The sequence below is a fragment of the Amblyomma americanum genome, chromosome 10 (assembly GCF_052857255.1).
Source record: "Amblyomma americanum isolate KBUSLIRL-KWMA chromosome 10, ASM5285725v1, whole genome shotgun sequence".
Classification (NCBI taxonomy): Eukaryota; Metazoa; Arthropoda; class Arachnida; order Ixodida; family Ixodidae; genus Amblyomma; species Amblyomma americanum.
This window is the reverse complement of record NC_135506.1, coordinates 6,244,576-6,271,084: the sequence shown is the minus strand read 5'-3', so window position 1 is coordinate 6,271,084 and position 26,509 is coordinate 6,244,576. Positions and strand designations below refer to the sequence as shown.

The 26,509-nt window shown below is 45.2% G+C and overlaps 1 protein-coding gene and 1 long non-coding RNA gene across 2 annotated transcripts in view; one reads left to right on the top strand and one right to left on the bottom strand.

The window, feature by feature from the left end:
- Positions 1–1,550: 1,550 nt before the first annotated feature.
- On the bottom strand, positions 1,551–23,037 carry LOC144106220 (uncharacterized). Its single transcript, XR_013308934.1, has 3 exons — positions 22,784–23,037; positions 19,058–19,244; positions 1,551–2,772 (listed from the first exon to the last, which is right to left on the bottom strand). It is a non-coding gene; the product is annotated as an uncharacterized LOC144106220 (long non-coding RNA).
- Positions 23,038–23,262: 225 nt separating this feature from the next.
- The window catches only part of LOC144106527 (uncharacterized), a 105,421-nt gene continuing 102,174 nt past the window's right edge, over positions 23,263–26,509 (top strand). The window contains exon 1 of the mRNA XM_077639374.1: positions 23,263–23,499. Within this exon, the coding sequence (XP_077495500.1) occupies positions 23,377–23,499 (123 nt within the window). The 5' untranslated portion in view covers positions 23,263–23,376. The remainder of the gene's footprint in view (positions 23,500–26,509) is intronic.

Below are 26,509 nucleotides of genomic sequence, written 5' to 3'. Positions count from 1 at the left end.
CTACAGTTCAATTCACTATGGAAAAAGAAGTCTCCGAAAGGATTGCTTTTCTTGATCTCCTTGTTCTCCGCACTCCCGATGGTCTAGCCACTACCGTTTTCCGAAAACCCACACACACACTGGGAAGTACTTGGATTTTCAGTCTGCCCACCCCATTGGCCACAAACGTTTCATCGCGTCCGCTCTATATAATAAACATGCAGCTCGTCTTTGCTCCAGTCCCGGTCTGCGCTATTCGGAGCAGAAAAAAGTCCGCATCGACCTCGAGAAGAATGGTTATCCCCGACAAATGCTGCAAAACGAACAACGCCGCTCTCTGCAACCTGCCGAGCCCCGACTCATCGGACAACAGAAGCGCGCGAGCATACCTTACGCCCGGGGGACAAGTGAGGCTCTGGCACGGATATTTACAAAATACGATGTGCGCATTGCGCACGTGCCATCCAGCAAGCCGAAACAACAGCTCTGTCATGTTAAAGATCGCCTGGAGCGCCCACGTTACCCCGGAGTTGTGTACAAAATCCCCTGCAAAAACTGCCTTGCATCATACATTGGCGAGTAAGGCGATTTTAAGCGATTAAGAGACCACAAGAACGACGTCAGCAAATGTTGCACGTCATCGAACGCACTAGCAGAGCATGTTCAAGAAATGAAGCACACCATTGACTGGGAAAACGCCACAATCTTAGACACAATGAGACCTTTATCGTCACGACTGCTTTTAGAATAATTTTATATTCAGACTACGGATAACGTTATTAACAGGACGAAGGGTAATCTCCCGGATAACTACGCCCATTCACTGCGCTGTCGAGTGCGCTTATATGAAGTGGGCCATTTCGTCCATCTTCATTGTGAACAAGGGACCCGTAGTGGTCCCGAAACGTCATATTTTAAAACCCATTTTTGGCGAGTGTACGTTTTATTCATCCACTATGTTTCCCCCTCGCCAGACAGGATTCTGTCGAACCCTTGACTACATTGCCGTGGAAGGAAGAGAGTATGGCAGGAGCGCAGTAGGGCGTACCACGGTTACCATCTGGTTACCTTGTAAGGAGGAGGAAGAGTGTGACGATAGCAGAGGCATGTAGCACGGCCGGACTGCGGCAGCTGCTGAGAAACGTGCCACCGAAGGATCCCCGGTGCCGCTGCGCTTCTAGAGCGGCGGAGTGGAGAGGCGACCTAGAACAAATATGACTATGTTTGGAAAACTAAAAGATGTGAGACAGACACGTGCGCTGGTGTCTGTCTCCTCTTTCGTCCCGTCCGTCAGCGCTGTTTCGTCGTACCGTTCAACATGAACCAACCAGCCTGACTCAGCCCTCTCCTTGGATGTGAGGCCGCTCTAAAATTCTCGACCACAGCATACCGTTAAGTAGAAATACCATAACATCTGTCAGCTGAATCTCCGCATTAACCAGAGGTAACCAGTCTGTAAATTTTATTCAGGCGAATTCACCGTCCTTCATATTTTTAAATACGGTTATTCTCTATGCCAACTTCTAAAATTCTTCTGCTTATAAACAGTTAGCGTAGCAGCATGTCGGCGCCATTTTCTGTAGACAGGTTCTGCCAGCTGTACTGACATGACGGAAGCCAACACCCACTGAAAACAAAGAGCATAGGGGAATGTTTGTAGCTTTTTTTTTCATGTGTGGTTTTGATCAATCCGAAAAAAAAGATAGCGTATTTATTTTACCGCTGTAAAATAATTGATTAGAGAGTAGAAGAAAAAAAGCATCGCGATATACGTGGATTATATGTTGGCAGGCGTCCCAGTCAAGCAGCAAGTCCGCATGGTAAAGTCACTTCAACTTGCTTAACTGCAATGGTGGCCGGCTTGCAGCTCAAATTTACTTCAACACACACAAGTGCTGTGGAATGAGAGAGCAGCAAAGGTTTTAAGAAACAAATAATGAGCCTCAACGACGCTTGGAGCCAGATGCATTAGGATCCATTTAAGTTTCCGCCGCTGCCATTGCAGATCCTCCTCTTGTAATCTCGTTTGAAGCGGGGCCCAATTCCGTCTTTCGTGTCGCCATATTGAGTTTCTGAGAGTACCCGAGCAAAGGCTTCCTCGCCAATTTTCGCTCAATTGTCTCCAAACCTAGGGCAAAAGGAAAGGAGGGCACAAGAAGGGGTGGCAGTCAGAATTTTCGCCGAATGGTAAAGGAAGTGCCGGGAAGCAGTTGCGTTTCCAAAATGATTATGGGGTACCTAAAGAATTTCTCACGTACAACGAATTGGCTGCGGCTTTGTCGGCTGCCCGCCGCTTTGAGGACGCCGCCTCCTGAATTCTGGAAGGGCAGTTCTCGCAAGTGGAACGAAGAGAGGAATTGGCCATGCTAATTGGATAACGTCTTGTGGCGACTTCCGTACAACAGGAACATTCGTTTCAACCTTGAAGAACGGCTTGTCCTTGGGCGGCACATGGGCCTCGTGCCATGTTGCTTATTTTGTTTTAGATTTTTTTTTTCCTTGCTTGTGCTCCTTCACGCTCCGGCTTATTAGGGGCCAGAATTTTTTGCTCCTCGGACCACTCTGTATGCAGCAGACAAGCTTAAAACTTTGCCACTCAAAAATAGCCAGGTAGAAAGCAGAATTAGGAGTCACGGACGCCGCTAAGCGAATTGTAATGAGTTGCAGCTACTAGGCTCATAATACATGCAAGGGCGTGACTTTCGAAGTTCTGGAGAGTATCGTGAATATGTAGGCGCAGGTCGTTATTCACCGACATTGCGGCTGTCTTGCGCTGCAGTTGCGGCCGGAGAGCTGGAAAGGAAGAACAAACAAATAATAAATCACGGGTGAGTGTGTGTCTCACCGCTCACTTTCCGTTCCGTTCAGTTTTTTTTTTTGCTTACCGCGCCTTCCAGCGTCCGTGTTTTCGCGTGTATTGACCTCCCCAAAAACTTTTTTAGCAGCGGAAAAGAAAGAAACTGCCCAGACACAACGCTTTAACAAAACTAGTGACACACGTTTAGTATTCATCACAGCGAGCATCCACCTCGCATGTGGGAGGTGCGGGGTTCGATCGCCGGTTCCACCAGGTACCCACAGGTGATACAATGAGTACAAGCTTTCTCTTGGCCTAGCGCTCGCATTCAGGGGTGAAACGCTTCTATTTCCTTACCGCGACAAAACAGACAATTTGAGAAAAAGTTGGAGAGCCAAGTTGGAGAAAAATAAACAACGATTGGTACGTTAACAATTCGTGCGTGTCAATTTTTGTCTTAATTACAGACGCTTCATTTAACGGTTTTCTCAGGCAATTTCATTGTTTGAGCAATATTTTTCTTTCTAAAATTCATCATTCAAGTTTAATCGTGCTTGTCTTTTCATTTGAAGAAAACGCGAAAAAAAAGGCCACTTTGCGTTAAGAGAGCCGGATATATATGCCTCGCTTTTCCAACAACAGTTATCGCACCTTCAGCCCCTACTGGGGCGTGATGGCACCAGTTTATTTACTTTGCAGCATCTTTACTAAAGCCTGACTGGTCATTTGATTGATCATTCAATCAACCAGGCTTCACTAAAGGATACTCCACAATAGACGACATTCACGACATCAGTCAGGTGATAGAGAAATGCGCAGAATATAACCAACCCTTATATATAGCCTTCGTTGATGACGAGAAAGCATTTGACTCAGTGGAAGCCTCAGCTGTCGTGCAGGCATTGTGGAATCAGGGTGTAGAAGAGCCTTATGCGAAAATACTGGAAGATATCTATAAAAACTGCACAGCAGCCATAGTCTTTCATAAAGTCAGCAATAGAATTCCAATAAGGAAGCGCGTCAGGCAGGGAGACACGATCTCGCCAATGCTGTTCACCACCTGTTTACAGGAGGTATTCCGAGGCTTCAGTTGGGAACAGTTGGGAATAAGAGTAAATGGAGAATACCTAAATAATGTGTGATTTGCTGATGACATTGCCTTGTTGGGTCACTCCCGAGATGACTTGCAAATCATGATCAATGAGCTAGACAGGCAGAGCAGAGCGCTGGGTCTAAAAATCAATATGCAGAAAACCAAAGTAATGTTCAACAGTCTAGCAAGGAAACAGCAGTCCACAATTGGTAGTGAGGTGCTGGAAGTGGTAAGGGAACACGCCTATTTAGGGCAGGTAGCAACCGTTGATCCTGATTATGAGAGGGAAATAACTAGAAGGATAAGAATGGAGTGGAGCGCATATGGCAGGTTCTCTCAGATTATGAATGGCAGTTTACCAATATATTTGAACAGAAAAGTATATAACAGCTGTATCTTACCGGTACTCACCTACGAGGCAGAAAGGTGGAGGCTAACGAAAAGGGTTCAACAGTACGTTGTGTTGGGCAAGTTGGAATTGATTCATATTGCGGACCAGTGCAAAACGGACAACGCACCAGTAAAGAGAAGACGCCCGTGTCGTCTTCTCTTTCCTGGTCCGTTTTGCGCTGGTCAACAATATGAATAAAAAGGTTCAGCTGAAGTTAAGGCTAACGCAGCGAGATATGGGAAGAAAAATGATAGGTACGTTAAGAGACCGGAAGCGGGCAGAGTGGGTTAGGGAACAAACGCGGGTTAATGACATCCTAGTCGAAATCAAGAGGAAGAAATGGGCTTGGGAAGGGCATGTAATGCGAAGGCAAGATAACCGCGGGTCGTTAAGGGTAACGGAGTGGATTCCAAGAGAACGCAAGTGTAGCAGAAGACGGCAGAAAATTAGGTGGGCGGATGAGATTAAGAAGTTTGCGGGCATACGGTGGCCGCAGCTGGCAAAGGACCGGGTTAATTGGAGAGACATGATAGAGGCCTTTGCCCTGCAGTTGGCATACATGCCGTGAGACATGCCTTGTCCCACTTTTTATTTCTTGCTCAAACCGTTCCTGTGACATAGTCTTTTCCCCTGTTCTCAAAGACATGTTTAATTTTACTTTTATAAACTGATTTACGGGGGTTTAACGTACCAAAGCGATTGAGGCGATGAGGGACACCGTAGTGAAGGGTTCCGGAAATTTCGACTACCTGGGGTTCTTTAACGTCCATTGACATTGCACACCACACGGGCCAATAAACCAAACTTTTCTAAATGGCTTTGCTGTACTTCGACGTGTATTACATTCATTATGTATCAATTTTCACAAAGTATTTTTTAAATTTATTCGTACCTTACAAAGGGTTCAATACTTCTTGCTACTGCCTAGATATTGTAGGCAACGCATGAACAAGAAACCTTGATGGACTGCTTACAAACCAAATAATGACTTTTAAAAACGCCATTCTTAAACTTATAGCTTTGACTTCCTTTTATGCAACAGAAAGGAGCAGCAACAATAAAATGAGTGGTTTTCCCTGCTAGAGAGGTGCGCAGGTACTTTCTGGTGCGAGAAAAAGAAATGAATAAATAGAAGAAACACAGCCTTGAGCTGCTGGTGTGCCTTAAATACGACCAGAGCTCATAAGTGGTACAGTGTCAGTGTTCCTTTTTCGCCTCCAAATATCTGGCTGGAGCGTGATAGCAAAGCTATAATCAATCGAACCATGAATAACAAAATCTTGATGGGCCATTTTTCGAGTATGATTTAATGGTTTAGCTTCACTGCAGAAATAACTGCAGGTTTTTTCAAAGACGTGAACGTAGCTCAAAGTAGAATCACCAGCCCAGTAACATATGGACAGCTAGATTTTTCTTAAGTTTCTGTTTTGGCTTAGCATTCAAGTACAGTTATTTGATAAAGTTGATACAGTGTGACCATAAACCCTACGCCTTGATCCTTTCCTAACTGCAAGGCTAGACTGACAATTAGTCCCGGCAGAAAAAAAGAAACAAGGAATTATGCTAGAAAATCTCACCCATTTGTTACATCATTTCTGTCATATTGTACCAGTATTGACTTGTCAACTTGGCGAGCAGTCAACTAGGATGTGGGCTTGCACGGCAGTCCTCTCGCAGAATTGCTGCTAGCTCGTGCTGACTGAGGGCTGCGGTCTTCGTTCAAAGTGCAGCAGCTAAAGCGAAAGGTGCTGCTTTGTTAACTGCATATGCGTTAGCAGTCGCATCTGACAGGCTTTTGTGCCTTTTTTCCAGCCCCAAGAGGTAGACACATAAGGCCGTAAATAAGCAGCCCCAGTGTTGACGTTAGGCGTAATCAATTAAACGCAGACCAGTGGCGACAGCTGTGCGCGTAGTTCGCCAATGTTTTTTTATTAGCCATAAACATTGGATTTATTGTCCCTGTCAACGAATGACGCTCCCACGAAAAAACATGGCCTCCAAGCGAAGCCTGTTCTATGCGGTGATTAGCTGATTGATAAATGAGTATTGCTTTTCAATTGCGCATTACAGAACTGTTGTGTCAAGATTGAGCGTCAAATGTAGCCGCACTAAGCAACTTTTGGGAAAGCCATCTTAATGTTCTTTTTTTGGTGATCGTACTGCTCGTGTAGCAATTTTATGAAAAGAGGTGACACAAGACTGCGGTTCACGCGGATGGCTGGTGACTTAATGTGTATAAAGCACCGGAAAATTTACGATGACTACGTTTGTACAGGATTGTCCTTCTAGACAATGCTGGATTCCGCTCATGCGCAGTTGTCACCCCCGTGATCTGTGATCTGTTCACCTGCACCACGGTGCACCTTGGGAAAGAAACAAGAATACACAAGAGGAAGACCAAGCAGGCAGAAAGGAGATTAAAGAGCGAGGAGGTTAAGCGGAGGCAGGTTTCAGATGGCTACTCTCTATTGGGGAAAAACGGAAATGAGTTGTAAAGGGGAAAAATAGGAAACAGAAGGGTGAAGTAAGTAGCATGGCTCATGAAAAGGAAGGCGAGAAGGAAAGGTAGGAAGGCTAAAACATGGCTGAATCTAAGCTGAAATCCTGCTCCTCAAACGTATCTACTATAATGTTCCACAAATGGTGTAGAAACGACCAAGATTGTTTAAATCAGAGCGCATATTCAGCAGCAAAAGTTTGCCGACGCCAGCATGCGAAAACAAACCTTCTGCGCCGTCACGCAAGCCAGTCGACTAAAATGCCTTGCGTGATCAGTCATCTGGCCTTAATACCAGGTACCTGAGTCGGGAGGTGGCGTTGCAATATCCCCCTCAGCTGTATAGCGTAAATTGTACCACCGTTTGCTTTTAAAACGTTTAGACTATGAAAATTTTGGCTCCAGAACGTGATCGATATACCCGCGTTTCGATTTATTGGTTGTATAATGTTAGACATTACACATAGTTTCGTCGCTCAAATATGCCCAAATCTTCCTCGGTTAAATTTTTACGTGATTTTCCACCTGCTCAAATGCACGCGGCTCTGCATGCTTATTTTTCTGTCACTCACCAAAGAAACGCCCCCGCACCGACTCGCGCCTTTTTGGGAGTGCCAGAAAAGGAGGGAAGCGATGCGACTTTGACCATACTCACTAGGTAGCAGCACAGGTTCTGAAAGTAACAGAGAAAGAGCTTTTTTACGGCTCTAAAGCTCCCTCCATGAGTGCCGCACCTGCGAATTTGTTGACCAGTTTACTGGAAAAAATTCTTCTTTTGCCGAGTCTCAAGAGGATCTGTTCTGTCCTGAGCCCACGCATCCCGTAAACTTTTATTGCTGACTGTACATAGCGCGAAAAAAAAATATGGACGTCAGGGGTGGGAACATACAGCAAAGAAGAAATATCTCGTAGCGAGAACCCATGCGCTAGTGAAAACTAATTCAAAGCTCCCATTGCCCTGCTTATACTCCCGGGCCTATAGGTGTCAGCAATAAGGGATTCTGAACAACGCTTTCACGTAAAAGCAAACCTTAGCTATTTTCACCATCCCTCGGACAAGAGAACGCCGATAGCTGTGTCGCCCTGTCTCCCAAAAGAGCCCAAAATTCGGAGTACATAGCTCAGATTGCACCTGCACTGTATTGCAGGGTGGGTGAATTCTAACTGGCTTGCATCATCGTTGGTCAGGCTGCAGACCTCGAATAATAATAAGAATTGGTTTTTGGGGAAAGGAAATGGCGCAGTATCTGTCTCATATATCATTGGACACCTGAACCGCGCCGTAAAGGAAGGGATAAAGGAGGGAGTGAAAGAAGAAACGAAGAGAGGTGCCGTAGTGGAAGGCTCCGGAATAATTTCGACCACCTGGGGATCTTTAACGTGCACTGACATCGCACAGCACACGGGCGCCTTAGCGTTTTGCCTCCATAAAAACGCTGCCGCCGCGGTCGGGTTCGAACCCGGGAACTCCGGATATGTAGCCGAGCGCGCTAATCACTGAGCCACAGCGGCGGGTCGCAGACCTCGAGCACATTCAGTTTTTTTGGCCAACCACAGTCAGATTGCCGTGATCACATACTACGCTCCCAACGAACGCTTCCAAAAACGGCACATCTCTCTTCCTTTCTTCTTTCACACCCTCCTTTATCCCTTCCCTGACGGCGCGGTTCGGGTGTCCACAGAGATACGTGAGACAGTTAATGCGTCATTTCCTTTCCTCAAAACCAATTTTCAATTTTTCCCCCGATAACTAGGCCGTAGCCACTTTTACACGAATAATGCCGTAGAAAACAGAGATAGAGCATTGCATCATGCGTGCAGGTGCTCACACCCCAACCAAGTTACATGCCCTAGATGTTAAACACTTGTTGACAGGATCTATTTTGTGCTTGGACAATAATATTTATTTTTAACTGTACTGTACGCCGTTGTTTTGCGACAAGTAGATGTGGCATAGAGGAAATATGAAGCGCATGCGAGCAAGTTTCAAATGCAACGAAAGGAGCAGGGGAATGTGGAAACATGAAACTGTGGAATTGCATCCATTCAATGTAACGAGTAATCTCCAAGAGTGCCGTAAAATATATAACAGGCAGCGTGATTGCAAAGAGCCCAGAGAAAAAAAAACTTCCTGATATTGGCTGCTAGAAGTGTGAGTGCTTATAGCGAGTTCTAAGTGTTGCCAATGGTTCTAGGTGCACAGAAATGTTTAATAATAATAATTGGTTTTTTGGGGAAAGGAAATGGCGCAGTATGTGTCTCATATATCGTTGGACACCTGAACCGCGCCGTAAGGGAAGGGATAAGAGAGGGAGTGAAAGAAGAAAGGAAGAATTAGGTGCCGTAGTGGAGGGCTCCGGAATAATTTGGACCACCTGGGGATCTTTAACGTGCACTGACATCGCACAGCACACGGGCACAGCACGGGCATTTTTCCTCCATAAAAACGCAGCCGCCGCGGTCGCGTTCGAACCCGGAAACTCCAGATCAGTAGCCGAAATACTTGTTTTGTGAGTGATATGCCTTGCAGATGCTATATAAAAATACACTGCTTATTTTTTTTTGTACGATATTTTTGCAATGTCATTTTCTTTTACATCAGAAATTAGATTGTCTATATATTAACAAAAATGAAACCTGTCTTCCTCTGCGAAGACTGAAACCAACGGATATGTTACTCTTATATGCGACTCTCATACAAGTAACTTGTTTTTGTTGTCTTTTGTTTGTGCTTTTTTGCATTCGATTGTGCCTTTTATCGCTTATGGTCTTTATTCCTTTCTTTTACTCTTGTTTTTTTTTGTCAGGAACATGTCTGTATACTTCATATTTAGTGGTAAAATACAATATAATCACATCTAAAATACGACGAAATGTTTTGTCGTTCTGTCGTAGCGAGAGACATTCCTGTAGTATTGCACCATTTTTCTGCAGTTTTGATGCTACGACAAGACACAGCTTAACTCTACGGAAAATTCTGTTGTTATTACCAAAATTTTTGTTGTTACTACAAGGTCATGTCCCAAAACACTAGAAAAAAATTAAGGCAGAGTAATTTGCCGGGTTAGCTGGTTTTCAGACACCATGGGATAAGCAGCCTTTGCAGACGAGGACAGTGAAGGAAACACGACACACACCACTGCGCTGAACTTCAGCACAGTTCAGTGCAGTTGCGTGCGTCGTTTTTCTTTCACTGTCCTTGTCTTAGAGGCTGCTTATCCCATGGTGTAGCAAAAATTTGTACCGATTACAGAAAATTTTTCTGTTCCGTTTTTCGATAGAGTTCATCATTTCCCCATGTATTCAATACACTCCCACTAGGGCTTTTACGGGTGCTGGTAATTGCCACCGTTTTGAATATAATGGCAACTCTGGCTACGCCACTTTTCAGGTGACGCACGAAAATGCATACCCCGTCACTTGCTGCACAGCCCAAAGAACAGTGCTTCGTGGGATGGGCGTTACGCACCGTCTTTCTGTACGCTGTTTTTACACGTGTGCCTGCAGCCGCTTGTAAAAGAGCCCACGACGGACTAGTTCTTGCACTCCTCGGCTAATCAGCGCCACCAATGTTGCCTTTCTCGCGTAATTTCAGCACGCCTAATGAGTTCCCTTCCCTGCGAGGTGGCGCCAGCATCGGCACGGCAACAGTGACGAGCCACGCATGGCACGCATGCACCGCGGTTAATTGACTGCCAATTAAGGAGCGCCGATAATTGGGCCTCGTGCTCGCGAGTAATTGTGTCGACAAAAGAAAACGTCATCCAATCGCGAGGCCCCGCCGGGGCGCGCGGTCAGCACGATCGACTGGCGCCCGCCGAATCCCAGTCGTGACGTGTCAGGCAACAAACCTGTCGTCGAGACGGCGCCTGTGTGCTCTGGAGGCAATGAAGATCGACAAATAAGCAGCAAAGTTTGCTTCGCGAATTGTTGCTCTTTTTCTTTTTTTTTTTTCGTCGATGTATATATATAGAAGGGCGGGAAAGTGACACGCCATGACAGTCAATCATGCTGGGCCTTTTATCAATTCGTCCCTACGCAGAGCAAAGGCGGTTCGATATGACGACGTCGTTCTTTATATCGGAGGAGGCTTCTTCACTGCAGAGAAGCGTGACTTCGATTTTCGCCGGAATGATTCAGTGAACTGTGGGCTTGTCGTCCCGCGTTCGCCGGAAGCGTGAAGAGGACACGGAGCCTCTCGCCGCTTACTTGCGAGGGACGCAAGAGCTGAGCGCTATGCGGCTGTCTCGCATGTCCCGGAACATTTATCTACGGGCACTTGTCGCCTAAAGAAAAAGGCTATCAGATCCGTCTGCAGCCGTTACGATCGTAGCTTTTCACAATCATTGCAGTATAACACTTGCAAAGCGCGCGCTTTATATCTCCGGAGTCGCAGCACCATCAACTCCGCGATAATTACGCGAAAGATGACGTAATTTTTAGTGTGTTTTGGCCTGGTTCTTCCTGACATGCCGACATTAGGACATGATGGGGGACATTTGTAAATAGAGTGTGTTGTCCGTAACATGGCATTTTTCTGGGCCAGTTGGTATGAATCCATGATTTGGGCCAGCATGAACTTTGGGACACAAACGAAGAGAGACACATGGAACACGGAACACTTGCTCCTCTGTCTGCGTCGTTGTCAAACGCTCCTGTAATGAGATCTAACCGCGCTGCACAAAACTGCAGATCGCTCCGCTAGTGTTCAAGCGCCTATTTACTTGATCAGTACTACTGCACGAAATTAGCGGTGGTCTGGCGAACTTTTGTTCTTTTCTTTACACCTCAGGCTGATTAAAGTATTTTTTTTTCTTCATTTGTTGAACTAAGTAATAACTCAGATGGCTTATAAGAGCGCTGCCGACTAACCAGTTAATAGAAACTGCGTAACTGTGTTACTTCAAGTTTTTGTTTTATTCCAGTGTCCCGTCCCACCCCTGCCGTGTCTCTAACGAAACAAAAATGGGTAACTGTAATTCTCAGCAAATTAAATAATACATAAATTTCCGCTCTAAAAGCAAACTTTCTATACATGTATACATACACGGCACTCTTGCAGAACTATTTTCAGGAACAAGGTAATGCGACACGGTCACAGCAGAAAGATGCGCAGAGCAGAATCCCTGACTTTGAGTAGTTCATTCACACTGCAATAACAGAGCCCACAATTCTGAAGTGTGAGCCCGCCATGAGCGAAACCAAATGAAATGCCATCACGAAGGCGAGATGTCACATTGGGTTCGTTCCTGGCAACTCTGTAGAGTTGACACGTGTTGTACAGCGGTGACTTGGCGCCTTTTCTACATACCAGTTTAGTGAACGTTTAGCCCGTTGTTATTAGACTGCAGCAGTAGATCTTTGTCGTCGGTTCTTAAGACAAGAGGAACAGATTGTTCTAGTCGCCGTTTTCTGCATAATGATTGCTGTTACATCGATGCGAAGACATGTATGAATTCGTGCTCTATCTAAGACCTAGGTACAGTGTCATCCAATACATAAGAGAACAAAATTGAGCATTGCATTAATGATCCGTTCATAATTACGTTTGCCAAGCGTACCTTTTTTTCTCTCCTAACTAGCTTTGCTCTAGGCGTATAACAGGAATTACTCATTTTCAACTTTAGTACAGAAATAACCAAAAATTCGTCTTTTTGTGCAAGCCGGTTGTTCCCTTTCACTCCGAACTGCCCTGTACTAGCAACTGAGCGGGCTGTGCTGTGAGTGGGTTTTGCAAGCATTGCGCGTTGCACTTTGCTAATGAAATGAGTAGGATTCGTATGAAAATACAGAATAAGGACAATTCTACTGATCATATTTGCATTGCAGTGCGTATGCCATGGACGTGAATGAAGACATTTAAATAAAGACGTTTTCACTTTATCACTGCAGGAATTCTTCGTGGCTACAACGGAAGCAGGCAGTGTAAAGGAGTAATTCATGGGCTGCATGGGAGGGTAGCAGCTTAACTGCTACTTTAGGTGTTTATTTTTCTCGTCATTCTGAAGTATTACACAACCTAAGCCAATAAAACGGAATCACCACCGGAACTGCCGTTACTTGCTTTATTTAAAAAGGCGTCATGTGGAACGGTTAATAATAATAAAAATAATAATAATAATAATAATAATAATAATAATAATAATAATAATAATAATAATAATAATAATAATAATAATAATAATAATAATAATAATAATAATAATTGGTTTTGGGGGAAAGGAAATGGCGCAGTATCTGTCTCATATATCGTTGGACACCTGAACCGCGCCGTAAGGGAAGGAATAAAGGAGGGAGTGAAAGAAGAAAGGAAGAATAGTGGAGGGCTCCGGAATAATTTCGACCACCTGGGGATCTTTAATGTGTACTGACGTCGCACAGCACACGGGCGCCTTAGCGTTGTTCCTCCATAAAAACGCAGCCGCCGCGGTCGGGTTCTAACCAGGGAACTCCTGATCAGTAGTCGAGCGCCCTAACCACTGAGCCACCGCGGCGGGGCGAACGGTTCTTAAGCAAAGGCGTTAATTTGTCTGCTAGAAGAGCAACAAAACAGCTGCAGTACTTGTGATATCCATGAAAGCGCCACATTCACGGCAAGAGCAAAGACATACTGCATTCAAACTCAATGTCAAGAGCTTGGAAAGAAGTTGTTTTAAATAACAATTAATTTGTGTTTCTGCAGTCTTTGTAAGATACAAAAAAAAATTTCTTGATAATGTCAAGAAAGTTCTTTATCAATTCCTCCTTTTCTTGCACATTTGAGTCGCTCGCCTTGTTAACCCAAAACCACTCATAACTAAATAAATCTCAAATCATATTGCAACCAGGTGCCTATATGGTTCCTGTGTGTGCACGCAGTCGATTTGTTGATACTTAAGCAAGATGAATGTGCAAAAAAGGACGCAGACGAGAAGACTCCAAGGACGGGCGCATTGTTGACAACAGTTTTGTTTAACGGACGCTGAAGACAAATAGAAGTCGGCCTGTATCGATATGTTACTGCACTCGAATAGAAAAGAAGCCACTTATACTAAAACAAAACTTTTACAAACTGGAAAGGTTAAAAAAAATTAAATATGGATATTGACATCACAGGCCGTTTTTGCCAACACACTGAGTTGACGTCAAAGTAGTTTCTTGTGTGCGGATCTCTGAAGCTGGTCCACACTGAAATTTACTCCTAAAACAGCGATCACGGACTTCTTTTTTGTCTTTTCTTTCCGGGTCTGAATCGAGTGGCGGGCAATAAAATTGTTTCGTATTTGATCCCATTTTCTGAACAATAAATGTACCTGGCTACCAGACCAGCCTATACCAGGAATTCGGGAAAACCGGTTCAAATTCTCTTGGATGCCAACCACGTGGCGCATATCTTCGAATAACCAAAAATAGCGGGTTGACATCCTCCGTGACGTAAGAAAGAGACTGATCCTGCTACCATTGATGCGTTACAGGCAGCTAGGCATAGCGACATTACATGGGCGTTGTCCAGATTTCCTGGCAAAATGATAAGCAGAGCCATAAAAAAACAAATAACCGTTTTTGATGAAAACGTGACATTGATGGAATTGTCTCCATTGTTCCTTAAACATCAGTCTGATATGTTGGCCCGTATCGATAGAGTACCGCGTTCTATTCTCAAAGACCCACTCGCACAGAAATAAGGAGCGTTTTCAAGCTAGAAGAGAACCAAAAGACCGAAATACAGGTTTCGCCATCGGCGGCCTTATTTATTAAATGAAACGATTGCGTCGAACACCGATTTTTGGGTGCGGATCTTGGATCTATGCTAGATCGCAATATTCACTTCAGAACGATGGCAACCCGCCCTTTTCGGTAAGGGCGTCACGCGATCTGCAGGACGAAAAGCCAGGTGTGTTGGATGTCCTGTCTCTTTCTGAGTACGTCGTCTTTCGCGCTGTCGCAGTGTGACGTTACGAGTAAATCGACTGGCGGGAGGATTTTTGGATCCAATTTTGCCGCCAATAAATCATGGGTTTTGCTGCCGGACAAGCGTTCCGACCTGCCTGGTTCTTTCTTCGTCCTTTGTCGTTCGCGCTGTTACAATATGCATACAGGTTCGAGCCACTAACTATAGCCCGGCTTTTTTTGTTATCAAGCATGAGAGTAGCCAGAAAATCCAGGGAATATTCTTTTTTTTATAAAAAATATTGGGTGGAGTTCCTCAGTATCCCTGTAATTCGCACCTAGCATCGCAGCGGTGGCCAAGTGGTTTGAGCACCCGCCCCGCATGCGGGAGGTGCGGGGTTCGATCCCCAGTGCCGCCGAGCACCCTGGCCTGGTGGAAAATTGGTCTTTGACTCCACCCTGAGTTGTCGAAAAACTCCTTGCGTCATGGCACTCTTTGGTCATAGATGCCCTTGCGCCATAAAAATCCACAATCATATAAGTTACACCTCCGTTTTGCACGAAGTTTACCCTATCACTGACGAATATGAGCGTTTCATGACGCGCGGAGTACAGGGTATTTAAGCACTGACAATTCTATGGCGTTGCCCACTCGTGCCTGCTAAGGGCCCCGTGTGACACCTCCGCGTGTCCAGGGGATCAGCGGCTAGCAGACAGGTTTGGCACGAGTATGCGCGCGCCCACTTCATGGGTACCGGCTGCTCTGTGTGCCGATGCCTTGGTTCGGCCGGCCGGGCTTAGGCTGAGTTACGAGTGTGGCGCGAAGATTGAAGGGCCACACAGCCGCGCGATGCCTCAGCGAAAGAGTAAACCGGCCACCGCAATCAGTCCAGTGTGTTTGCGTGTTTGGTTAGCCCGTTTTCCTTCCTACATAGTGCACAGTGGTATACCAAGTGTTTAAGGCAAGATGATCATTAATTTTTAAACATATAATTTTAAAGGTAAAGAGAAGCTTTTTGCGACATACTAATACCGACGTTGGCGAACGCCATAAACAGGATATTTATGTCAACTAGTAAAGGGATTAACTGAATTCTAATAATTAACTTTTTAGCTATAACCTGATAGGCACCTGATTGCAATTAGAGATTTTAGGAGGCCGTTAGTAATAGCCATATCAGTTTTCAGAATTTTGAAAACGCTATTACCCTCTGCGCTATGGCTCGACAAAATTGGGCTGTTTCGCCTATTTACGTGCACTGGAGGGGTTGCTTTGCCTGCATGCTTTTCGAGACGCATGTATTTCTGGCATGACGTAGCCAATATTTGTTTAGCCGTGGCGGCGTGGGTAATCGCGTTTTCGAAATTATGAAAACTTATATGGCTATCATTAACGACCGGCTACAAGTCCCTACTTGCAATCAGGGACCTATCAGTAATAGTTAAAGAGTTAACAATTAGAATTTATATAGTTAATCACTTTACTATTTAACATGATTCGCCTCTTTTGTGACGTCCGCCAATACTGTTACTATGCTGCAAAAAACCTCTATTTACATCAAAAATGCTATTTTTAAAAATTATTGATCAGCTTCCCTGAAACACCTGGTATATTTTTCTGCTGTCCTTTCCTGCAAAGGGCATTAACGTCAGCATCATGGCTGAGGAAAGTGCGAGATAACAAACCAATGACATCACGCTAACAAGGGCGCGCAAAATATTGATAACCCTGGCATGCGCGCTTGCTTCCAAAGGCGATGCAGTACTGCGTATTTCTTTTTTTTTTGTCGGGAGGGGGGGGGGGGGGGGAATTTATTGATATGATTGTGTCAGCCTGCCGCTGCCGAGGAAAGCTTTAGTGTAGTGAAGAGGCTGCGCAACACCTTTCCGTTGAAGCAACAGACGGGACGGCCACGAGGTGGAACACACCAGCTGTAATACTTGCACTGGATTCTCTTTAAAGTCGTCTAAAGCATTAGGAGTCAACTGTAGGCGAGGAAACGAATGTTGAGTCCTTTTTACAGCAAACAGTAGTCGGCGAGTTTAACTCTGGGGATGATATATAGCGCCGAGTCGCGCATCCTCGAAGATAACGAGATGAGGAAGTCAATCGATAGCCATGCGAGACTATAAAAGTGCAGGGAGCCTTTGGCTCACAAGTCTGTCGGTTTGCCGTTGAGGGCAGAGTCGCATGCTTGGACCACAGAACTCCCCTAGAAAAGAGCAACCCTTGTTGCTAGGCATGATTCACCAAGAGTGATCGTGTGATTCTTAATGCACTGCCTCTAGCAGAGGTCGACTCTCCCCCCAACTGAGTCCATTCCGGTGAAAATGAGAGCGTGAAATGAGCATCGCAGTCGGGTTCATACTTGCTTCACCCGTCACTATGGTTCAGTGGATGTGACCTTTGGCTTCTTAGCTAAGGTCAAGGGGTCGAATGCCAGCATTAGAGGCAACATGTCAGTTTTTAATCACGCTGAGCTGACCAGCCTGAAACCTGCAGCTTTAATGAGCAATTCTTAAGAACGCTTCCGCGTATCCCGTAGAGAGCACGGCCCTTACAAAAAAAAAAAAGAGGTTGTGCTTTCAATTTTACCTCAAAGAGTCTGGAACACTACATACACGGACATACTACAGACCCAAAAGCCAGGGCTCAGGCTGGAAAATGGGCTGTTTCGCCGGGCCTGGACACGGCCCGGGCTTGAACTTGCGGGCCCGAAACTTCAGCTTGAAGTACACTTGGGGCGTTCTAGCATCGACACGAATGAAATGGGACCATGGTGCTTGTTTAGAAAAGAATTAATCGATGCTTATGTAGATATTTTTGGTCTCTGCCAAAGTCACATTTTTTCTGCACATATTTATTATTGCGTAAATAGTTTTTGTGTATACAACCTTTCCTCTTATCCTCTCTTCCTGCCCCCTCACCTCTTTCATTTCATTTCTTCATTGTGCCTGCTATCCTTTATTTCCGCTGCCCCCGCTCAGGTCTTTCAGTATCGATGCCAGATGCCGGGGCTCGCAAAAATCTTTTCCTTCCTTTTTATTAATATTTTTAACAAAACCACTTAGATATACGCGAGAAAAATTACAAACAATGCTGTTTTTGTTTTTTACTCTTGCCCCGAATGTCTCGGAAATGAAGGAACCGTAGCGCTGAAATCTTTCCAGTGGTTTACTAATAAACAACAGCTACTATACATTTTTGTTGCCGCGGAATGACAGAAAGCTCATTTGTAGACAGTGTTTAATCAGCGTCACTCACACAGTGCCATGTCCGAGTAACTTATAACGCGCACGCCTGGCAGCGTTGAATGATGGAAGTTAAACATACAAAGCGCAAAATACAGCAGCGCTCTGGACCACAGCAGCTCTCTAAGTGGAGAGCTGCAAAGCCTGGCGCATGGCTCATTTACACGACTGCGTTCGCCTACTAAAAATGCACAGCACTGCCGGCTTGGTCTGTCTCAGCTATCAGCGAACACACGCCGTCGGATCTACCTCATCTGCTCGGTTTTGTCACACCCAGCAATTCTGGACAAAAGCATTTTTGAGCAGGAAGCCGTTTATGAACGAAATTTTTTCATAAAAATGTAAGATTTCACTATAACAATCAATATATCCGCAAATTACCCGACAGCAGTCTTGTACTTTTTTATCAATTCACATTTTTGCTATCGTCAAAAGCGTTTCGCACTGGTTTTCTATGCCAGTCTTAACTGTTCGATGCGATCAATGGAAACACTGTAAAAGAAATATTTTGATACACATCAGAATAACGGACCATTACCTTCAATATTTTCATAACAGCGTCTTGCAATTTTCAAATTTTTGCCCTAGAAAGCTGGATATGGTTACCGCTCTCGACTGGAGCTTTGAAGTCTCATAAAAGCCGCTGGAGAAGGACCTTAACTCGATTGCTCGACGGGCAGCCGTTGGTTTCAAGACAATCTTTGATTTTCAGCCTTCGCTTTCCAAAAACACATCTCTGAGTAAACAGTTCTTGTTGTTGGAGAATAGCATTATGGTTTAGTACACTTCGGCTCTTCAAACACATCCTACGCAAAACACCAGGCGCTTTTGCATTTCGTCTCCATAGAAACGCGGCTTTTGGGGCCATGAATTCGACCGACGAAATCGTGGTCATTGAAAAAAAGAAAAAGAAACATTGTTGCTTCGCCTTCGAGGTCATTTTATTAATAAGGCATCTTAGGTCCTAAAAAACTCATTGATTGAAATCTATAGGTAATGCAGATTTTATTGCGCCTGCATGGAATAGCTGTTCAGAGAAAAAAATCAGTGCTCAAAAAGCGGAGTGGGCGAACCGGCGTTATGTTGTCTTCTCTTTGTGTTTACTGAACAAATTTTTTTCAAGCGTGACTTGTTTGCTTTGTGTAGCAGGAGGATACTTGCACATAATGGGCTAGTTACCTCTTGAGTTGCTACGGGTCCGGCCCAGGGCCGGGCCTGGCCTCACATCAAGCTTGGCAGACCGCGCCCGGACTCAGAAGAGGGGTAATGCAGCGGGCCCGGGCAGGGCTGGGCTTGAAGCCACTGGCCTGGACCGGTCTTGTGCCTCGGAATGTGGCCCGTACAGTGCTCCATGAGGGACCAACAGCTGAAAAAAACAAGTAATGAGATTATGGTAGAAATTTAAAGATCTTGCGTCATAATGTGAGAATCGAGTACCACATAATTAAAGAAGCAAGGAACTTTAGTTTTAATCCCGCGATGAAAATTTCATAGATGGATGAATGGAAGACAGAAGCTTCTTCTTTGAAAGGGGTTTGCTGAGTTGCAATCGTGCTCGACTTTTTTTTATTTCATTTCCTTAAATAATTTGTTTTTTATGCATCTCTAATGGTGTTTAAATCGGTCTATAAATTCATCATTCTCTTTAAATACATTTAATCCTACAATTCCAACAATATGTTGTCTCTCTGCGTTTCATCCACCAACCTTCCAATCGCTTTTTGCTAACTTCCACAGCAGATTCATTCACATGAACATTTTTATGTGTAAGCCCTAGGCCATAAGGGAGAGTGACTGTGCCTGCATCGACATCCGGATGGGTACCATCACATTCGAGAACAAGATGTTTAGTTGTTTGTACAGATTTACCACACCCTGCTCATGTGTAATGTTCTTGGTTACATTTCTTTTTTATAGCTGCGCGTTCTAATATGCCCTGATCTAGCTTCAAGGAATAGGGCACTGCCACTTGAGTTATCATAGAACGGTTCCTTCGTGTGAAACAAGCCGAAGAGACAACCTGCGCTGAAGCCTTACCATTGTATCCCAAAAAGCGACCCCATCTCGGCAAAACATTACTTACATATACTGTTAAGTACACAATGAATTTTTCTTTCAGAAGGGTTCGTCATACTTTATCACAGTTTACGCGCTCTCCAGTGCGCCTTTCAATGAAAAGCAACGCTCTGTTCTCTTTGTTCAAGAAGTACTTTGAGCCTTTGTTGCTAGATGGTGCCACAGTGTTTTGAACTCAACTGGGGGGGGACAGGTAACCACGGCCGACCAAACGGCTGTCAACGAGGCGTACGTCACTTTGTCGTAATAGCTTCGGACGTGGGAACTCACAGGCTGGCTGCAGGAACTGTACATATAATTAGTTAATCAACTTCGCAATCATGCAGTTGCTGATCATGGTCTCTTACATCGGGAAACATAAAAGTGGGCACATGCGCTGCTCGAAAAATTACCTGTAAAAATGTTCTACACCATTTCTAACAGAAATTTTGCGCCGAAGAAATTTGGGATCTTTAATATCAGTTCCTGGTCTCTTTTTTAAAACCTGCTTCTATACAGGTGTTTAAGTTATTACTTGCTTCTACTTTTTCTGTTTTGCGTTGAAGATACATTAATTCAAGGCCTTCCTCTCCCCTGAGGGCCACTTCCTTGGCGTTTTCTTGTCTTGTGAAAATGTAGTAAATCTGCTGCCCTGTTTACTCTTTTCCGGGTGCGGCGTCTGTGATCTGGCAAGAAACAGTGTAGCTGATGCGGCTGAAATGAAACAGTCACTGCTCTACTACGCAGTAAACTCAAACGCGCGATTGCAAAAGAAGACTTCATTTCACATATTTTTCTGCAGCACGCACAACTGCGATTGGAGAGTTCTTGAAGAGTGATCTATTAGTTTATTCCGATAAGAACAGCAGTCATGTCGTTGGCAGTAGGTAAAGCAGTTGATCGCTGAAAACCTCTAGCACCTCTCAGAAGTATTCGATAAGTGTAATTTTGAGTGCTTGACCTATATCTGCGTCTTGAACAAACAGCGCGAACAAAGACGAGCACAAAAGACAAGAAAGCGAACGACACGGCGCTGACACGTTTTGGCGAGCTAGTTGGTTAGGCATCTTGAACAAACAGCGCGAACAAAGACGAGCACAAAAGACAAGAAAGCGAACGACACGGCGCTGTGAAACAGACGCGAAACAGACGTGAAACAGACGCAAAAGTCTGTGCACGCCCACGTGATCACCACCTGCACGTGATTCATGCTCCAGTAATCTTGTGAACACGCGTAGCTGTTCCCTGCGATCATGGGACCGCCCATGCACACAGTCATTGCCTCGCGCTCCGAGCAACCGTTGGTTCGAACTTGGCCAGGGTGGCCACGTTTCGATGGAGGTGAAACTATAGCGCCTAGACACTATAATGAAACGCAAAAGGCACCCGTGTGCTGTACGATGTCAGTGCATGTTAAAGACCCCAGGAGGTGTCTTTTATCCCTTCCCTCAAGGCGCAGCAAAGGCGTTCACCGAGAAGTGACAGAGTTACTGCGCATTTCATTTGCTCAAAAGTATTATTTTTTTCGTTGTCATCGGTGGGGAGGCTCTGTTATAAGGCGCCACCGAACGGTATGAAATGCCTCTAGGACGCTATGTGTACGCCTGTATCAGTAGTTATAAAGGAGCGGCAGTAGCCCTAATACAGTGCCCTGAAGGAAGAGATCAAGGAAGCGGTGAAAAGGAGTCGAGATTAAAAACAAACGCAATGTTTACTGTCACTGTTACAGTATTTTGAGATTTAGACTGCATAGCATGAGCACAGACATTTTTTTAAGCTGTGAGAGCGCTTTACAAGGTCTTACTTGTAAACAAAAACGTTTGTCACGCCTTTGTCAGCATAGTCGGGTGTCATGCAAGATCACCTGAGTTTAGACAGGCAAGAGGCACATCAGGATGCCGCGCAAGTGAAATGGCATAATTACTTGGCTAGGTTTAGCGTCCTTATGGAGCCTATTATAAGGGCAGGTAGACGGCAGTAACATCCGGAAATAACGTTTTGAGATATAGCAGCACAATTTATTTCCAGCTTGTTAATTTTCAGTCTTAGAGTGTCTGTACTGAGGATAAGCACGCGGAAATATGAAAGAGGATCCTTAACAACGCAAGACACCAGGTTGTTGTGCGATGTGAGTGCGCTTAAAAACGCCAGGTGGTAAAAATTGTTTCCGCGCACATTACTACGGCGGACTCTTTTTCTCTCTTTCCCTTTTGACTCCCTCCTTCATTCTTTTCTCGCGGCGCAATTGAAGTGTCACCGAGAAGTGAGACAGTTACGGCGCGTTTTCTGTCCTCAAAACCAATTTTGTTTCTCTTAGTTTCTTTTGTTTCTATTAGAAGCCCGCTAGATTCGCCTCGAAGAGATTAAGGTTGCTATATGTTCTCTTTTGAAATGTTGAAAAGTTCATTAGCACTGATTGATACTGACTGCAAGTTACACTAACTTTGGTCACCTACAAGATTCATAATGTTTGCATTCAGTCTTCCTCGAAAGGGCGGGGGAAAATTGTGAAATTATCTCCATGCGGTTGAACACTTCAAATGAAGCGATTGTTCGCATAAAATCCTTCTATATAGCAAGGGATCAATACACATTATATCATCGCCTTCTCTGTAAGATCCCAACTGCGAGGTCACATGGTTATTCCTCCTCATCCCAGCCGCAGGATGTGAAGCCGGCTACATGTCGGCGCATTATCGGGACGACTTGCTTAAGCAGAGAACCACAGTTTTTTTTTTTCGCACACTGTCGCAGCCTTTGATATATGCCACAAGACACGGCAGCAGCAACAGCGTTAAATGCCCCAAAAGCGAACCTCGCCGCGGAATGCCGGAGGAAGAAACACGGTACCTCGTGCAGCTGCTCTCGTGAACGTGTTTTCGCATTGCCTCTTCAAGAACACGCTAAATCAAAGCGGCCGCCCCAGGAGGGAAGACAGCGTCAAAAAGAGGGTCTCTTCCGCGGCTCACAAAAAATGGCGACGACGCATTCAGTGCCCACACACACCGTCCAATGGGAGAGGGTCGTTCCTTCGACGAGCGGCCAATGGCGACGCTTCGCAGACTCCTCAGCCGGCGAGCCTCGAGAGACTGCACTCTTCTCAGGCCCGCAGAGTGCCAGGGAGTAAAGATTGTGACTCCGGGCTCGCTCGACGCACACGGAGGAAGAGTGGTGGGAGAGGGCGGAAAAAGCGTGATCATCTTGAAAGTGGCTGGCTGGCTGCTGCTAGCTGCGCCGCCGTGGCGGCCTACGCAATTACTGACGTCCTCCGGCGCGATAAATAATGTCAGCTGCAGCCGCGGCTTGGTAGTCCTCGCTGCAGGTTGTTAAGACACGCAGTGAGAGAAGGGCCCGGGGAAGTCGCGCACAAAATTTTTGTTCGTTACGGTCGGGTGCTGGTGGTGGACGCTTGTGTGTGTTGGAACGCGCAGGCGTCGGCGACCATGGAATGGACTAAGCGGCACACTTGGACGGTCGTCTTCGGCGCCGCGTCCAAGAAGCTGGAGTTACTCGCCGTTCTCCTGTCGCTGCTCCTCCTGCTGGCTACGACCGCGACTGCCTACGAAGTAAGGCCTCTGGGATTTCTCTTTTCGCGGCTTCACACGACAGACACAATGTGCGTCATCCAGGGCTTCGCGTAGCTTCGGAAGACTAGTGCCGCCGTGAAGTCCGTTGTGCTAACATATTGTGTTGCATTGTTGAAAGTTTGCGAAAGAGAGTTTATTTGTAGCAGTGAACAGAAAAATGAGTGGAGAGAAAGAGTAGTTGCAGTGCCTTTTACCAACAGGAACGTAAAACAGTGCCAGTTTTTGACGGAAGCATTGGTGACTTGCTTCTAGACGGACGGAGGCCGACGTTCACATTCGGTTCGTTGGTTCACTACGCCGTTATCTGCCAATGGTAGCACGTAAGATACTTAGTCTCTCCGCAGTTCTGAGAGAAAGGCTGGTGCATAAATCAGTCACGTGGTGCTTTCTAACGGGCATCCTCTCTTGCATGTGATTGGCGCTGTGCCGGTCAAACAAGGATATTAATAGGACAGCCTCGTGATATCAAAAGCGGACTTGATGCGTGGGCGTTCGCAAAGGCATCCATTGGCGCAGGGCCAATCAAAAACCATATATTTTTGCACCGGTTATTCAGGTGTGCCAAAGGAAGAAAAATGTGATAGTTTTGTACCTTTAATCTCAGTTCATTGCGGTTACGTAAACAACAGCAAATACGTAAAAGGATGCACCACACTTCCGATTTAGGCCTGAATGTCAAAAGAATAAACTGGAGCATAGTTGTCGTGAGCTGAAATGCATCATTTTTCTACTCCTGATAGAGAACCTGATATCGGCGCAAGATGTCGCGTTAGTCCGGTCATATAAGTTATGCTCGGAGGTTAATAACTTATTTTACTGCGCATAGGCAAAATTTATTGCGGGGTGTATACTTTGGTCTGTGAAGCATCGCGATAAACGCGATTTGTAAAGAACCAAGTTTGTATTAATAAAAATATAAATTGAATAATTGTCAGCGCAATGGAAGCCATTGCAGCGTTACGCGAAAATGTGAAATCTACAATTACCTCGCTAAACCGACAGTTTCATCCTGACAGAATGTCATTTGAAATAAGGGTCGAGGTGACTTGAAGAATGCTGTAAATCTAGTCTTTGCAAGGTTCCAAACAAATTGCATTCAAAGTAAGCGTATCTCACAACACGGAGGTTCGCTGCATGAAAACATCAAGGATCATTCGTAGACTCACAGAGCATGAATAATCAGAGCACCTACTGCGTTTATTTTGCTCTTTCTCTTTCCCTTTGCAAGTTGCACCGTGTAATGAACGTGAAGGCGCTTGACAGTTAAAATGAAGGTCCCGAGTGCTATGCTGATGTACGCCGTCAACACGAAGAAAACCGCAATGACTAACGCTTCGTTTCACGTCGTTTCGCTCTATTTTCCTGTCTGAACGTAGGAGAAAGGAATCTTTCCACAAACTTGTGCGCCAGTGCCTTAAGCTGCTTCAATTTGAAAGCAATGCAGAAAAATTGACAATGAGACGCAGTTCGACAGCTCAGTGCTTGGAACAAGGTTAATGCATGTTTGTGTAACGTGTAAATGCATGAGCATAATAAGTAAAAAAAACTTGATAAGGCATGAATAACTTCAGTACAAACGTATATTTTTGCTCTGGAATTACTAAGAACCATATGCCGGCTAATAAGGCTGAGACTATTCTCGCCGTTGTAGTTCTAAAAGAAGCATGGTACTCTCGTAGCGTAGAAATTGTTGTCAAGAGCTTGGAGACAGAATGGGAATCATTATGAGTGATGTGTTGGCGCATTGAAAATTGGACCTCTAATAGAACAATTGCATGATGGTACTGTCTTTATTACACCAAGCGGCAACACAAGAGCACGTGGCCTCACGCGCTCTCAGCGCATTCTAGCGGGGACTCGAAGCAATGCTCTCACATGTTCCCGCTAATCCGCTAACCGCGATTAAGGTGGTACAAGTTTCCCGCCAAAAGTTAGTTGGAAACGTGCTTGAACGTATTTTAGACGTTCAGGCGTTCCGTTATACGTTTAAAACTTGTGGATAATGAAGGAAATGGCGCTTTGAATTATCTGAACTGCCTGCTGCGATCTTGCGCATGCGACAAGTCTGCTCCGTACGGTAAGTACTTCCTTACAAACGGCTCCACGGGAAATATAAAAACACGTAGGCAAAATAACGAACAGGGATCAATTGCGGATGTTTGATTAGCTTCATGGCGTCAGAAACGTCAGATGAAAGGGAATATTTCCTAGAAATTGTTTCAGCGACGTTTGTTTTAAGATTATTAATTGAACGCTAGGAAGAAAGGCATCTGGGGTGTGATTCTTCGCACGAAGTGCACTTCTCAAGGCGGTGAGTATGAAATTACCTCTGCAGACGACGTTTTCGAATGCCTGCACTCAAGTATTCAAGCACTTATCACTCTGCCATTTCTTGCGACGAGGTTTTTGCCGTGTTCGTGTTTCTAAAACGACAACGGCCGCAGCTGCAGTCAAAAGCAGCATCAGCAGCAGTAGCAGCAGCTGTTTTCTTGCAACCTCCCGTGGCGCAAGTGCATTAGGAAGTGATTTGTAAGGACCACGAAAAAGCTCCGCCTATTAAGCCCCGGGTCACAACTTGTCGCAAAAGGATGTCTTCGCATCGCTGAATCGACGCACAGTGTCTATCTTTTGTGAAAGACTGAAAAATACATTACGAGAAAGACTGCTCCTGCCGACGGAATGACAGCTGCATTTCATCGCGAAGAAAGAGAAATCGAAACGGTGATGATTCAGAAAAGCAAGGCGGTGCCGTAAAACCTTACGGTGACCAAGGATAACTGTTAAAGTTCGTGCACTAGCTTTAGTTTTCATCGTTCCGTCTGCATGTCTGCGTGCCTTTACATGCGTACGCTTTTTGTTTTCGAAACAAATTATGAACTTTTTCCTGCTTTCCCAGACAGTATAGTGGAGTGTTGCAGTTTGTCAAAGAAATGCTGAAATTTCATTACGACAGGAAACGGTAATAATCAATTACATACTACATATAAAG